Source organism: Nicotiana tomentosiformis, chromosome 6 (assembly GCF_000390325.3).
Source record: "Nicotiana tomentosiformis chromosome 6, ASM39032v3, whole genome shotgun sequence".
In the NCBI taxonomy this organism is placed as follows: Eukaryota; Viridiplantae; Streptophyta; class Magnoliopsida; order Solanales; family Solanaceae; genus Nicotiana; species Nicotiana tomentosiformis.
This window is the reverse complement of record NC_090817.1, coordinates 94161959-94178346: the sequence shown is the minus strand read 5'-3', so window position 1 is coordinate 94178346 and position 16388 is coordinate 94161959. Positions and strand designations below refer to the sequence as shown.

Genomic DNA, 16388 nt, shown 5'->3' with positions numbered 1-16388 from the left:
TAAAATGACAATGGAAATGAATCAAGTAGTATGTCACATTTAATTACATCAAATAATGGCAAATAAATACCTCGTGGAAACAAAAACAGAATTCTTTTCAACTTTAAGAAAATCACAACAATAATCAAAGGCAACTACAGCCATAAATCAATATCAACAAGGGCACTCCCGAGGTACCGCCTCGTAGTCCCAAATCATAAACAAATTCACAATATCTCATTTCCTTATACCACCGTGGGAGCATTCACAATTTATTTAAAGAAAATATTTTTTTCAAAATAGCATCCTGCGTTTTAGCCACACTTATCACACTGCATGACTTCTAGTAGTAACCCATACTAGCCATACGTATCAAGCTACCCTTATCTCACTGTATGCGTTTCAACACCCAGACTTTATACCACCGCATGCGTATCAATATCACAATTTGCACCTCAAGTGCCCAATATTTCAATTTTTCCACAAAACAATTCAACAACAATATTTTTCAATAATAAAGAGCTCACGACTCATGCCAGAATAATCCAAAAAAAATCTTACGAAAATATTCAAGAATAAATAATTCAGGAAATATAATATTTCTAATTTTTAATACGTTACTTCAATATCCAAATAAAAAAATGTCAAATACTTCATATTAATAATATTTAATTTTTAAAAAATCAACCTTCAAATAATGCACAGTATAAAAGAAACCAAGTTTCAATTAAACAGGTAAAACAATTAGCAGAAAAAAGGCAAATAAATTTAAAATATATATCACAGATCAATGATGAAGAATATAACAAGATAAAATAATTTAATAAATGAGCAACAATGATCTACACAATTTAAAAATATAATCTTTCACATTTAGCCCGTGTACACATTCGTCACCTCATGTACACGACTTTCAGCACATTTCAATAATCACATTAATATCAATTCTAGGGAAAATTCCCCCCACACAAGGTTAGACAAGTCACTTACCTCGACTTGCTCCAATTTAACCAAGTATTATGCTTTTTCCTCGATTATTTCGACTCCGATCGACTCGTATCTAGTCATAATTAATTCGATACAGTCAACAAAAATTATAGTAATCAATTTCATAAGAAAATATTATATTTTTTCAATAAAATCCGAAATTAGCTCAAAATTTGCCCGTGGGGCCACATCTCGGAATCCGGCAAAACTTACAAAATTCGACAACCCATTCAATTATGAGTCCACCCATACCAATTTTACCAAATTTCGATAACAACTCGACCTCCAAATCTTAAATTTTCGTTTTTGGAAGATTTTACAAAAATCTTGATTTTTCTTCCATAAATTCACGGATTCATGATGTACATGAGTATGGAATCATAAAATATAATCAATATAGGATAAGGAACACTTACCCCAATATTTTCCTGTGAAAATCGCCCAAGAACCGTGCTCCAAAAATCCAAAACGAAATGAATGAAATGACCATTTTTGGTCCTTAAGTTTCTGCCAATCCGTCACTAAAAGTCCATTTTTTGTCACTAAAAGTCTACCAGAAACCGCTTTACCAACCTTTCTTCAATCGATCATAACTTTATATATAAATGTCCAAATAATGAATGGTGTAACTTTCTGGAAATTAGAATCAAACGACTACAACTTTCATGTTTTGAAAATGTTCCGATTCCTTATGAATTTCAAGATATAAGCTTCCAAAATCGGCTCCACACATCAGAGATTTCTGGCGAAATTTCTGGCAAAACTGCTCTACCAGCCTTCATTCAATCCATCATAACTTTCTGTACAAATGTCCAAATGATGAATGGTTTAACTTTCTGAAAACTAGAATCAACGGGTTACAACTTTAATGTTTTGAAAGTTTTCTGATTCCTTATAGATTGTGCGATATAAGCTTCCAAATCTGGCTCTATGTACCAGAATTTTCTGGCGAAATTCCAGCAGCCTTTTTTGTCCGAAATCCATTCCGTTTACCTTCCGAATTCCACCCGAGACCTTCGGGACCTTAACCAATTATTCCAACATATCCCAAAATATAATACGAACTTAGTCGAGGCTTCAAACCACATCAAACAACATCAAAACGACTAATCGCACCTCAAATCAAAATCTATGAACTTTAAACTTTCAATTTCTACAAACAATATCGGAACCTATCAAATCCAGTCCAATTGACCTCAAATTTTGCACGCAAATCCTAAATAATATAACGGAGCTATAAAAATTTTCAGAATCGGATTTTGACCCCGATATCAAAAAGTCAACCCCTCGGTCAAACTTCCCAAAAATTTAACTTTCGGCATTTCAAGCCTAATTCCACTACGGACTTCCAAATAAAATTATGATCACGCTCCTAAGTCCAAAATCACCATACAGAGCTATTAAAATTATCAAAATTCTATTCCGGGGTCATTTGCATATAATTCGATATCCGGTCACTATTTGAACTTAAACTTTAAATTTTTCATCAAAATTCCATATCTCGGGCTAGGGACCTCAAAATTTGATTTCGGGCATACGCTCAAGTTTCAATTCACGATACGGACCTGCCGAAACTGTCAAAATACTGATCCGAGTCTGTTTGCTCAAAATGTTGACCAAAGTCAACTCAGTTATATTTTAAACATCTAATTCACAGTTTAATCCATTTTTCATCTGAAAACTTTCCGGAAAATTTTTACGAACTGCACACACAAGTCGAGTAATGATAAATAGTGCTTAGATCACATAATTAATCATTAAATTTAAAGATGACATTTTGGATTATCACACTAACAAGGAAAATACAGAAGATAATGGACATGAGAAAGAGTAGAAGGGGATTCCGAGGTCTGCGGACGCGACAGATATACCTTAAAATCTCCAAAGCTGTCCCGGCTCACTGATAGTGCGGCTGATAAGGTGCACCTAAATCTGCACACAAAAAACATGTGCAGAGAGTAGCATGAGTACACTACAATCGGTACCCAGTAAGTGCCAAGCCTAACCTCGATCGAGTTGTGACGAGGTCAGTCAGGGCCCTACTGGTAAATATATATAATAAAATAATATAGAGTGTAATACCGCAATAAAATAAAGGCTAAAATTTAACAACAATGGAATCATGGAAGGTAACAGCTCAGTACACAAAAATAAAAAAACACAAGAGAGGATCTCCCGAGATACCGTCTCGTAGTCCCAAACGTAAATGTGCAGGGGGATCTCCCGGAATACCGTTCCGTAGTCCCAAAGTAAATGTGCAGGGAAATCTCCCGGAATACCGTTCCGTAGTCCCAAAGTAAATGTGCAGGAAAATCTCTTAGAATACCGTTCCGTAGTCCCAAAGTAAATATGCAGGGGAATCTCCCGGAATACCGTTCCATAGTCCCAAAATAAATATGCAACGCGAGTGATAGAAATACAACTACATCACGAAATTCTTACAATTTAGCCTAAGTACCAGTCAGGGAAGAAGCAGAAAAATTCACTAAGCATGCTGCACATAATTCACATAAACAATTAAGATACGTAGACATGTTGTATTAGACGAAACATGATAGCTACACATATTGGAATAACTCAATTAAGAATGAAAATAGATTAGTATTCATTAAAATGGTATAACTCAAAATAACAGGAAAACATGTTGATGCTCGGCAAGAAAATCGGGTTTTACCATAACTAGCCCGTGTACGTACTCGTCACCTCACGTACACGGCGCTCACATAGCACAATAGTTCCAAATCTTAAGGGGATTTCCCCCACGAAAGGTTAAGCAAGCCACTTACCTCGAACCAAGCTCAATCAATCGGTCACAATGCCTTTTCCACGAGTATCCGGCTCTGAATTGCCCAAATCTAGCCAAAAGCAATTACATATTATAAATAAAACAATAATAGACTCATCTAATTAACGAAATCAACATTTAAACGAAAATTCCGAAATTAACTCAAAAATCGTCAGTGGGGCCCACGTCTTGGAACCCAACAAAAGTTACAGAATATGAACGCTCATCCAACCACGAGTCCAACCATATAAATTTCACCAAAATCCGACATCAACTCGAACCTCAAATCTTCAATTAAAGTCTAAGAAGATTTTTTACCATTTTCAACCCAATCTTTGCCCATTTGAACTTAAACATCTTTGCACAACCTTATTGGTATGTATACATAATACTCTTACACCCAAGAATCATACTATAAATCATCCATTTTTACTCCAAACCCAAAATTGAAAAATTGAGAAAAGAAATTCTTACCTCTTTGAAGCTCTAGCAAGATCTTTGTGAAATCTTCAAACCTTGAACAAGAATTGATGGATAAATGACTAAGTCTTCACTTTCTCTATCTAAAATGCTCTCACCTCTCTCTAAAATATTAGATTTTGGCTCAAAAATGAGCTTCAAGGGTTATAAATTGAAATTGGGTCGGGTCAAAAATTAGAAAGAATGGAAGCTCCGACGCAGTTATGCAGTCGCATAACAGGTATGCGGTCCGCATAACGGCCGCATAATTTGGCCTCCAAAGATAGGCGTTACTGAACCGATCTGCAGTCATTATGTTGTCTGTATACTTGTTCTGTGATCGCATAATGCACCGCAAAATAGGTTTGCGGTCGCATAGTGCACCGCAGAGTTTTCTCAAATCTTGCCCCTCTACTGATCCACTTTGCGACCATTATTTGGTCTGCATAGTGATTCTGCGACCGCATAGTGGTCGCAGAAATGACTCTTTTCCGATAAAAGTTTTTCTTTACACATTGGTGCATTGTTCAACCCAAAAAATCCGGGCCGGCACTACCAAACTTTAATTTTCTTAGCAAAAATTTCTCTGGGGTCGTTACACATAAGTCAACATCCGGTCAACCTTTTCAACTTAAATTCTAAACCTTGGAACTAAGTGCTCCAAATCATTTCAAAACCTCACCGGACCCAAACCAATTACCCCGACAAGCCAAATAACAAATGTAATTCACAATTTGAGCAGTAAATGGGAAAACAGAATTATAATACTCAAAACGACCGGTCAGATCGTTACACTTAAGTTACCAAAAATATATATATATATATATATATATATATATCACCACATAGAAAAAAGATCTATAAATACCAAAAGATAAAGAAAAACTAAGAATCACAATTGAAAAAAGAAGGATTAAAAAAGTAGAGCATGTTTTTAATTTTTATCAATCTCTTTTGTAATACATGAAAAAATCAAATAATTTGTGAAAAATATCTTAACTTCATTTTTCTAAATAAAACATTTAGTTCAGAATCATGACATATTAATATCTTATTTATTTTTATTCTAAAAAAAAAATGGAAACCTTCTCTTCATAAATTAGAATTAAGTTGAAAGTTATCTATTGATTTTTTTACGGTAATTTCAAAAAAAATTTATATGTCATGTATTACTAATTCTAATTTAATTTAATTCATCATCATGTTCAGAAGATATTGAGTTTAGCTGCTACGTATGTTAATAAAATAGTTTTTTTTATCATTTAAACAAATATTTGCATTTATTTTAACCAAAATTGTTGTTTTTCAAACATTTGTTCGTTATTTATATATTTTTCTATTTTTTCATTAATTGATGTAAGGTTCACGTGCAACGCAAGTACACTAAAACTAGTAATTAATAATGGTGGGTGGTGGTGGTTGTGGTTGTGATTGAGAAAGGTGGTGCGCAGTGCCGACTATGGTAGTTGATGATGATGGGGTGGTTAGTTGTGATAATTGAGGTGGATGAATTTGTGGTTGTGGTTGTGGTTGAGAATAATGGTGGTGGGGCTAATGGGGATGGTGGTTGGTGGTTGTCGATAATGGTAGCGGCTATGATTGAGTACGATGGTGGTGGTAGTGGTTGAGTATAGTGGTGGTGGGTGGCAGGGTGATAGTTGATAATGGTAGGTGGTAAGTGATAATTAATAAAGAATGTAGATGATAGCATCTAAATGAAATTAAATCTTTGTTATACATCTTAATCATACCGACCTATTCAGACATGTTAAGTAGTTGTGAAATAAAAAAAATAAACACGCATAATGATTAAGATCTGAATAATTAAGATTCAGATTTTAAAATCAAACACACTTAGGGCCCGTTTGGACATACAATTTGGTTGAAGATTTTTCTAAAAAAAAATCGTTTTTTTCCGAAATCAACGTTTGTTCATAAAATTTTTAATTTTCACTTAGAATATGCATTTTGGAAATTTTCGAAAATTTGAAAAACTGCAAAAAGCTGTTTTTCAAAATTTTCACTCAAATCACTCACAAAACTTCAAAAACAACCTAAACTGAAATTTATATCCAAACACAACTCTAAATTTCAAATATTATTTTCACTTGAAATTTTTTTTCACTATTTTTCGAATTGTAATTTTCGAATTTTACAATTCTTATGTCCAAACGCCTACTTAATATCTATCTAAAGATTTGAATTATTAAGATTAGATATCGTTAAGTGCCAAGAAATGAGGAAGTGTAGGGCTATTCAAGATAAGTGCATCTTTTTGGCTTAATTAATTTATTTAATTTTATAACCTGAAAAAATTGTCAACACGTCTATTTTACAGAGGCACGTGTAGGTCAAAAAATACGGGGACATTCTTGGAGTTTGGTAATTGGTAGTAGTACCCTACTCCAATATACTGATCAATTCTGTGCTTTGTCATTAGTGTGCAAAATCCAAATGGACCACCTAAGTCCACCGTCTGCGGCTGAAACGCCACCGCAAAAAACCCAAGAACTGCCATCCTCCTCAGCCAGAGCCAGCCACAAACACAATGACGACCAGAAGAAGTACATGCATGCAATGGAAAATTTCAAAGCTTTGGTCTTGAAATTTGCTGTTGCCTCTGTTCCTACCAAATCACTCTCCTTTACTCAAAGATCACTCATTGAACAGAAACTTCATCAGTTCTTCCCTCATTTTCATCCTCCCGATCACCCCGCTTACTCTTGGGTAACTCACTCTATATTTAATTCTTTTTGCATGTTTATGAAAATGTATCTATTCTTTCTAATTTATGGTTTAAGCCATGTTCTCAGTGTCTTATCTTTTGTAGGGCATTCTTCGAAATTTGTTACTACATTTTATATTTTTATATTGTCAGAGTATTTGTTTAGTACCCATTCTTAAAAAGAAATCTAAAAAGTGTATTCTGTTTTTTCTATGCTCTATACTTTGAGTAGCATTGTCTATGTTTGAAATATAAGTTCTTTATTCTCCCATAGGCAGAGGGGATCCAGAATTTAAATCCTATGGGTTCAATTTTAAGATTTTTAATATTGAACTCATTATATTTTCAAAGTTATGGGTTCATATCTATTATTTTTGCAATTTTAATGAATTTTTACATACAAATTTTTACTCCGCGTCGAAAGTTATGGGTTCTGTTGAACCCGTAGCCACTAAGCTACATCCGCCTCTGCCCATAGGTAGATGCATGTCTAGGGGAAAATGAATGTTATTTCGCAGATTTTTTAAATTGAGATATGTTTTTTTGATGTCCTCTTTTTTATATAATTGAGAAATCCTTGATTCGAAGCTAGAAGTATATTGGGCCCTCCACTTAAACACCAGGCTTTTGTTTGTGGCAAGTTTGGAACCCGTGACATGCACCTATGGGCTATGATTTCAGGAATAGTTAATCATATTTAGACTGCAAGCTTCGGCTCAAACAGTAATTTCATGCTTGATGTTCATCTCCTGATGAGTTACATTCCTGCAGAATTGGTCCTGAACATCCAACTGAAGGAAAATAAAAGGAAGAAAGAAGCAGCCCAAGAATTTAGAACAAATAGGCCGGCATAGAAAGAATAACATTTTCTGACATTTGGTGCCAGAGTATTTGCTAAATTACTCTTAACATTGTGCATGATTTATAACGTTTTGCTGAAAATCCTCTGAACTGTTAGCTAAAGTTGTCATAGGAGAAAACATAATGATATGCTTTAATAGTGGTTAAAAAGTTCTCAGCAGGTTGGGGGGGGGGGGGGGGGTGTGTGTGTGTGTGCTGTATTATTCTAAACAATGTCAGCAACAGAGGAACATTATAATTTCTCCACTATTTTCCAGATTTTTGCTTGTGATCGCAGGCCAACCCTTAGAGGAGCATTTGCTTGGTTCTATTAGTGTTACACTTTATGGTATTTCTGCTTTTGCTAAAGATATTGATACTCTGATTGCCTCGGTTAGTAAAGAGGAGACAAGTTGATTTGAGGAAACATCTGCAGTTCAAAGGGAGCAGCGCATAGCTTTTCTAAAATTTCAAATTTTATTATGACTGGTTATGAGCATGTAAATATGAATATACCTAATCATTTTTTTATGATAATTTGTACTTGTACGATGGAACTGTAAGACAAAGTATTGTTCCTCGCAAGTGCGTCTTGAAAAGTTTTCATAACAGTCTTAACGGATATTAAGGTTCTCGGTTTCTTTTACAGATGATTCAGAGAGCAATTGAGCAGTTGAATGAAGAAGGCGGTTCTTATGAAAAGGCAATATCAGAGTATATTTTGATAGAGTGGGGTGACTTGCCACGGGCTCATGTTACTATACTTGGGCACCATCTGAGAAACCTCTGTGAAAAGGGTGAAATTGTAGCGACTCCCTGTGGTCGCTACAGGCTTCATGATGCAGTTGCCGATATTATTATTCCCTATTCTAGCCCCAGTGCTTGCACTAGTTCTGATTCTTTCTCCACTTTTAGCCTTAGTTCTAGCTGCAGCTCTGGCTCTATCTCAAGTTCTGACACTAGTCCTAGGCCAAAGAAAAAGGGAAGGAAAAGGAAGCAGAAGAAGGAATCAATTAAGAAAAGGCTTAGGCCACGTAGAAGGGAGTGTAAACAAGCGCTAAGGAAGGGAAGGAATAGGCCATGCTGGAAAGACTCATTGAAAGAAGTTCAGATTGAGGTACGTGATTTGGCGGCAGAAGGGAGGTTAAGTATCAGAGAAGAACCAGAGGCAATGGAAGTAGAAAATCCTTTAGAGCGAACAGAGAGCAAAGATAATCAGCATCGTCCAGCAGCGAAAACCGAGTTACTGGTCGATATTCAGGCTCACAGGCAGGAAGATGAAAGTTTTATGGAACTAATTGAAGAACAAGTCAATGAAAAACTTCCAGCAGAAGAGAAACAAAAGTTGAACAGGGAGCTGTTACAAGAAAGAAGTAGGAGAAATTTGTGCAGGCCGCGTAAGAAATGGAGCAAAAAAGAAGTCGTTTATGTTCCAAAGCATGCACATAGACGTGGCAGGAAAAGGGGAAGGCCGCGTAAAACAGAATTGTCAGGAACAGAAATGCCAAAAGTGGAACAAAAGATCAACGACATGTCAATCCAGGATGGTAACACAGAGGTGAGTAAAGTTACTGGTGAAGACCTACAACAGCAAAATGACCAAGTGGAAAAGCAACAGTTGAAGAGGCAGCAGGAACAGGATTTGGGGAGAAGAAGATTGGGTAGACCACTTGAGAAATGGAGCAAAAAGGAAATTGTTTATGTACCAAACCATTCGCTTGCACGTGGCAGCAAAAGTGATAGGCCACAGAAAAGTAATTTATCAGAAAATATTCTAGAAAATGTAGAAGAAAAGAGTAAACTAGAAAGCAACAACGAGGAGCCACGGGGTTGCCAGATATAATCTTGCACTCCCAGAACTGCACCAGGTAAGCTGCAGCTTCTTTTTAATTATCACCATTGTTAGACATTGGCCGTTGTTGTCAAGCACTGGTTTTATTGTTCTTTAACTTGCAGGTCTCAGCAGTTTTTGAATATTTCTTGTCCGTTCAGCATCAGGATGAGATTTTGCAATCCTCTCAATATGAGGACAAAGGAAAGTCTCCTCCAATAGACAAGGGCAACTGCAGAAATTTTTTTCTTTCCTCGAATCGGCATAGTCTTCAGATGCAGAAAAAGAAAAATAACAGCGGGAAATTGTCCTTTAATTTTGAACATTGATTACCTAGTACTCATCTGTCTTTCCCAATTCTAAGCAAGATTAGGATCTTCATGAACCAAAAAGCTGAAAAGCACATTCCAGATATCCAGTAAAGGAAAAATTAAGAAGGTAGACAGTATTCATTTCAGAGTGCATCTTCCTTTAGAAAAGAAGAAAATGATCAAAATAGTCCTTAATGTTTGGGGGCTGCTTTACTTTTGGTCCTTGAATACTCCCTACAGATATAGTCCTTAATGTATGTGAAAAGGTGACGCATTTGGTGTGAAATCCTAAATCTAACAGAATTTTCAGATAGGGCTGGTAACTTTAGCATTTTGCCCCATAGATGTTTAATCTGCTGCTGATTTTTGCTGATGGAGAAAGCTGTTGGTTTCTTTGACTGCTTTGAAGAGAAGATCTTGCAACTAGAGATCATTTTGGATTCATTTTGCCTAGTAAAATGTATTTAAGGGATCTATTGAACCAAATCTTCTGACATTTACTTTGTAGATGGTTTATATGTATTTTCCTGGTGCGTTTAAAATGTATGCTGCTGGTGCATTTCAATCTATATTTTCTGGTGTTACGATTTAATTTGCTGGTGCATTTTAATGTATTTTGTTGGTGCATTTCAATGAATTTTGCTGTTGGTGTAAAGCACAACATTCTTGATTCAATGGTCATTAGACTCATTACTGCAGTGCAGACTTTGTTCAGTCCTTTTATGCCACCAACACTGCCTCCACCTTTTGCTCATAAAATAACTCCTATAATCTGCTGCTAATTTCTGTGTCAAGCAAAATGGAAGTCATAAATTTTGATACTCTTAAACTTGCTCTACACGTGTACCATGTAGCTAGGAACTACATTAGATTTATTAAAAGTCAAAACCTATAATTGTGTATCCACCCCATCTTTCTAGTTGCTCGCATAATATTGCCAACTGAAAGGAATGCTTTGGAGATGGTGTGGATTAACAATTGCAGTAAGTCTCACTACTAACTTTACATCAACAGGAAAATATTCTGCTTATCAGACATTTAACAAAAAGCATTAACAAAAAACACACATTCACCAAAACTGGTTGACTGTTCTATTGCTCATAAAGTCAAGTCATGTACAAGGATGGCATCATACGCCTAGAGCAACTAAATCCTATGGAACTTAGGTAAAACCATTTTACCCTGAGTTAGACTGACACACCCCAGTAGAACTGCAACAAAAGCAACCCAAAATGTCGTTTAATTTTAATTGGTGTTTAGACATAATTTGATTGAAATTAGAAGAAAAAATATGTTTGAAGTTAAACTTGAAAATTGGAAGCTTCATTGTCGAGGGAAAAAAAGGATACTGGGGAAGTTCTGCTGTTGCAAATTAGCATCATATTCAAGCAAACTTGTTAAGTTTCTTGACTTTAGTGATTTAGACTGGGGTCATTAAATTATACTCCAAGAGAGATTACAAATGGGATGGATCTACTTCAGTGATTACCCTATTTGATATTTGTTAAGTGACACTACATGGTTGTAGTTTGCTACTATGTGTTACTATAACAATAGGGGAAGTATTGCCATAAATTACGAACTAGAAAAAGAAATCTTTTATACATTGGAATAACCTACAAGAAAAGTAAATAAAATGCTGAGAGCGAAAGGAGGAAAAGAAAAAGAGGGGAAAACTAGAATTATGACCCAATGCTCATTCTCACAAGAAGTGGAAAGCAACATATATTTAGCCCTTTCTTGATTTGCTTATGGCTAAATAAATCCATAATACAACATTCACAAACAACCCTCCAATAATTCACCCAAATATTATTTGCATCTATGTACAAGTGGAACACACCAAACATAGGGGAGAGCAAATAGGTCCCACGAGCTATAACTAGAAATTTTACCCGGGAATAAAAGATCTCTTGATAGGGAGCTCGCTTTATACATCTCAGTAAATCTTTCAGGCACAAATCTGATTTTAGTCGGGCAGTGGGAAACCATATACCTAACAGAAAAAAGAAACTTTACCAAATTACACCTCAAAAGTACATTTTGACTATTACTTGCTTTCTTTGAAAGCTTTGAGTTGGAGTCCTTTGGGGGTTACTTTAGGCTGAGGGCATTCTTTTTGACAAACCCTTCAAGACCTCGTTCCCACGTGGTACTCCAAGATGGCATCCTTTATCTTCACATCACAATTTGCATTAGATTTCTCCTCTTCATCATCAGCTGTAAACAAAAATAAATAAAACAGAACATGGTTCAGTTCATATAACATCAGATCCAAACTCACCAATAACCATATTACCAAAGTATTTATCATATACTTAGCTTCATTAACACGTAGGTTTTAGCTTTTATACCAAAACACAACCCCTGAAATAAGAAAATTGACCAGAATTTCTTTAATAATGATGATTGAGACATCTGGCCTAATTTTCCCAATCCATATCCACATATAAACTACAGATGCCATCATTTAACTACTATCTTCTTTACATGAGATAAAATTTCCTTCTTGTTCTTCCTTTGTCCCTTGGAGATTTTTCGCCGTCCAAAAGAGAAAAAAGAAGACCTCAACTTGTGTCTTAAACAGTCAAAATCTAATAAAACCATTCAACTGGGTACTCTTTCTTTTGGTTGTAAATTCAAGACTTAGAAGGTAAAGGTGAGTATGCCACAAACAAAGAAAGAGTAACATTTTCAAGGCTTTTACTACTATCTAGAAGAGTTGGATTGACTGAAATGGTTATTAAAGTTCGAAGTTACTAAGTACTGTAGTATTTTCTAGACAACATTAGGACTGTTAAACTAGTTTTAGAAAAAGTGTACATAAAATTCGTGAAAACACAACTATCTTCTTCACATCTGAAAGGCTCCAACTCAACTAAATATGCTCAGTTATTCAAAATATCTAACCTAGTTAGATTCTAAGAATGTCCCATCACCATAAAAGAAAAAAAAAACACCTTGAGGAGAATTCACCACCCAGATTGTCAAAACTTCGAGTATGTTAAGCCAACTCTAGTAATATTACTAGTAATTTATAAAACACTAAAAAACCTCCATCTCAAATCACCAAATCTACCGAATGAACTCAGCAAAACTCAACTAAAAAAGCCCAAAAAGAACAAAGAGAACTTACCATGAAGAACACAAATTCAGTCCTTAAAAATGACAGAATCCGCCATTTTCATCAAGGGTTTCAAGCAATCGGGCGAGAACTTCCTGGCAAACATATAGGAATGCGTCGAATTTGACTCCCTGAGCTTATAAATCAGCTTGGGCGAAACTTCAACCGGGTGATAAGTACGTGGATGCCCATCAACCGAGTCGGTCCAATTCACCCGAGTCAATGTATACTTCGTACACCCATTTGGATCCTCCATTGATAACAACGTAGGAAAATAATGCTCCTCTGGATAACAAGACTCGATTTTTACACAAGTCTTCTTGAATTTCCTCCATAATTTAACATCCTTAATCACCATTAAAGAATGCTTTCTTGTAATCACAAAAAACTGTGACCCGACCCGGAATTCATCAAAACTCACTTCTGGTTCCATCACATTTTCCCCTCTAGCATTATATCTATCCAATAGCGAAGTAGATTCATTAAGAATCTCTATATAACTAGGGTACTCCATTTTTTGGGATAATTTTTGGGTATCTAATAGAAAATTGTAAAAGTAATTAAAAGAGTGTAAAGGGATACAATGCTGTGAAATAAGAGCAAAATAAGCATTATCTGGGTCATCGAGCAGCGCGTGAGCAAGAAGGCGGCGCGCGGAGGAAATTAGCGTCGGCGATGAGCGTTGAGTTCTCTTCGAATGTATAAATCTATCAGTAAAAACACCCGTTGGAGGTGTGATTTTCACTGTAGGGTCAGCGTGTATGTAGATATTATACAGATGCGGATCGGAAGCATTGAAGAATTTGTGCCATAAGGATTCGAAGTGTAAATCGGAATTTGTTAGGAACATAAAGGCGATTTTGGGGCGGCGGATGGAGGCGGAACCTAGACGAAATTTGTTGGAGGGGCGTTTATGAGAGGGCTTTCTAAGGAAAGTAGAATCGGCGGCGATGGCTTTGTGAAAAAGAGAAAGATCGTCGAGTTCGTCGGAGGGAGAAATGGGGAGTTGGTGGGGAGGGAGGATAGTTGGGGCTAAGAGAAAGATAATTGGGATAGAGATGAGAAGTGTAAGAGATGGGATAAGGATGTATAAATTCAACATCGTTGGGAAAAATGAGTGATGGACAAAATTTAAAGTGAAAATTCCATTGAAGAGTAGAAGTGAGGTTTGAGATTAGGGTTTGAAGGATAGAAGAAGAGTGGAAGTGAAGATTGAGAAGAGAGAGAGAATGGAGCAGATGAATGGTGAAATTGGTTGTGAATGGAGTAGTTGTGAGGGGGTTAGGTGATGCGTAGAATAGGGACCCCCTTTTTTTGGTGAGCCCGTAATCCTGTTCATCCGGACTCTCACAACCAAAATCTGGAAAAAAAACTGGTTACCGTAATATATATATCGTCATTTTATAAGTTGATATACCTTAATGACTCATTTGTCCAGTTAAGTATAACGTCATAATATATAACGCTATATATATAAAGCTCTAATATACCGCGCTATATATATTATATGAGTCTATCAGTAGTTTTTCTGGGCTTAACTAACATAACAATAAGAGATTTTTTCATTCTTATATACTATTTAAAATCTTATTACGAAAAATATCCATGTATTAGTATTTACCCGACCTAAATACATTTTAGTTACAAAATATATATAATCCACTTTAAAAGGCTCTCAATCCATTATTTGTGCCTTCAACCAAAGAATTTAGTTAAATCATTTTACTTTTTTCTCTCCTTTCTCCCCATATCTCGAGTAAACGGAGTGCTTTGAATAATAAATAATTTTCCAACTAAATCTGCTACTCTAACAAACTTTGTTCAAAATCCTCTTTCTTACTCTTCTTTTTTATCTTATTTATATACTCTTTAAAGTATCAAATAGATGTACTAGTAAAGGTAATCACTAAATTGAATGATAATGAATTAGGAATTCTTTCCAACTACCCTGCCCTTCACCAAGGACAAACCTATTGCAGAAAGTTCAAGTACTATTTTAAGATAACCCACTTTACCCTTAAATCTTGTCCTTTAATTAATAAAGATAAATATTATGAATTATTATTCCAACCGGCAACTACCATGCCCTTAATTCTACAAAGGAATAAAATCTACTGGAGAATGCTCAAGGAAAATTCAAAGTTACCGTTACACCATCTTCTCTTATAATTAAATTCTTGCATATCCTTTGCTATATGTTCATATGGATGGGATTATAGTGGTCGATATGTTAATTTCAATGTCGACAAAATTGTGATAAACTCGGAGTCAAGTTACGACACATTACTTTCAACCATTACAGAGCATCTATCAATTGATATACAATTACAACTTTCATACATTATTTCTATCCAGTTATATACAACTACAATATCATACCACTTAAATATAATTTTTATATAATATGTCTTTTGTATATTTTGTATCTCATTTATACATAGTAAAAATAAATTTTATACAACTAAGTATATATTATACAACTTATCTACACTTTCATACATTATTTCTACCTAGTTATATACAACTACAATATCATACAACTTAAATACGATTTTTATACAAATTTTATATAATATGTCTTTTGTATATTTTGTATCTGATTTATACATAATAAAAATAAATTTCATACAACTAATTATATATTATACAAATAATTTACAACTTATCTACAACTTTCATACATTATTTCTACCTAGTTATATACAACTACAATATCATACAACTTATATACAATTTTTATACAATATTGTTCAACTTTCATACAATATTTAAATAAAAAAATATATATAAACAGCATAATATAATTTTTCTGCAATTTTACTATAACTTTACTACAATTTCGTAAGTATAATATATGTAATGTCTTCCTCTTCTTCTTCTTCTTCGAGTTTCAATCTGAAATTCAGCCAAAATCAAGTCTAATCTTCACCAAAATACCCTCAAAATTGAGATATAAACTCAAAAGATTATTCCCAATTGTTTGCAACAACACCCAATCCAAACAAATAATGATTTTTGAAAACTCAAATTCGAATTCAAAGCTTCAAAGCTTTTTAATGGTTGTCAATGGTCGAATTGCTGCTCTCTTACTGGAATTAGGGATGATCTTCGAAAGTGTTTTCTTCTTCATTGAAAGTTAAGCAAGCAACAGGCGTTAATGGAGGTGTGTGGTAGAGTATTTAGAGCTTGAATCTATAAAAATGGAGATTGATTTTTGAAGAAGAGTAAAAAAATATAGAGGAATTTTTGAAGAAAAGTGTATAGGAATGTAAAAATTCCAAAATTATTTCCCTCCAGGGATCGTCACAGCCGACAAGCTAAACATCTCAAGCTTTACAAATGAATCA

At 34.9% G+C, this 16388-nt stretch overlaps 2 protein-coding genes across 3 annotated transcripts; one reads left to right on the top strand and one right to left on the bottom strand.

The window, feature by feature from the left end:
- The first annotated feature begins 6620 nt into the window (after positions 1 to 6620).
- On the top strand, positions 6621 to 10486 carry LOC104100549 (uncharacterized). The gene is made up of 3 exons (XM_018772229.3): positions 6621 to 6937; positions 8425 to 9643; positions 9732 to 10486. Exons 1-2 carry the CDS (start codon positions 6665 to 6667, stop codon positions 9616 to 9618), a joined length of 1467 nt encoding a protein of 488 aa, XP_018627745.1. The 5' UTR covers positions 6621 to 6664; the 3' UTR covers positions 9619 to 9643; positions 9732 to 10486.
- A 1143-nt stretch (positions 10487 to 11629) lies between these two features.
- LOC104100547 (glycosyltransferase BC10-like) lies at positions 11630 to 14398 on the bottom strand. 2 transcript variants are annotated; one of them, XM_070177597.1, is made up of 2 exons: positions 13041 to 14398; positions 11630 to 12123 (listed from the first exon to the last, which is right to left on the bottom strand). In XM_070177597.1, exon 1 carries the CDS (start codon positions 14141 to 14143, stop codon positions 13070 to 13072), a length of 1074 nt encoding a protein of 357 aa, XP_070033698.1. In that variant the 5' UTR covers positions 14144 to 14398; the 3' UTR covers positions 11630 to 12123; positions 13041 to 13069. The 2 variants fall into 2 exon arrangements, with proteins under 2 accessions (XP_070033698.1, XP_009606095.1); XM_009607800.4 differs by having other exon boundaries at positions 11630 to 12137; positions 13054 to 14398.
- Between the last annotated feature and the right edge of the window lie 1990 nt (positions 14399 to 16388).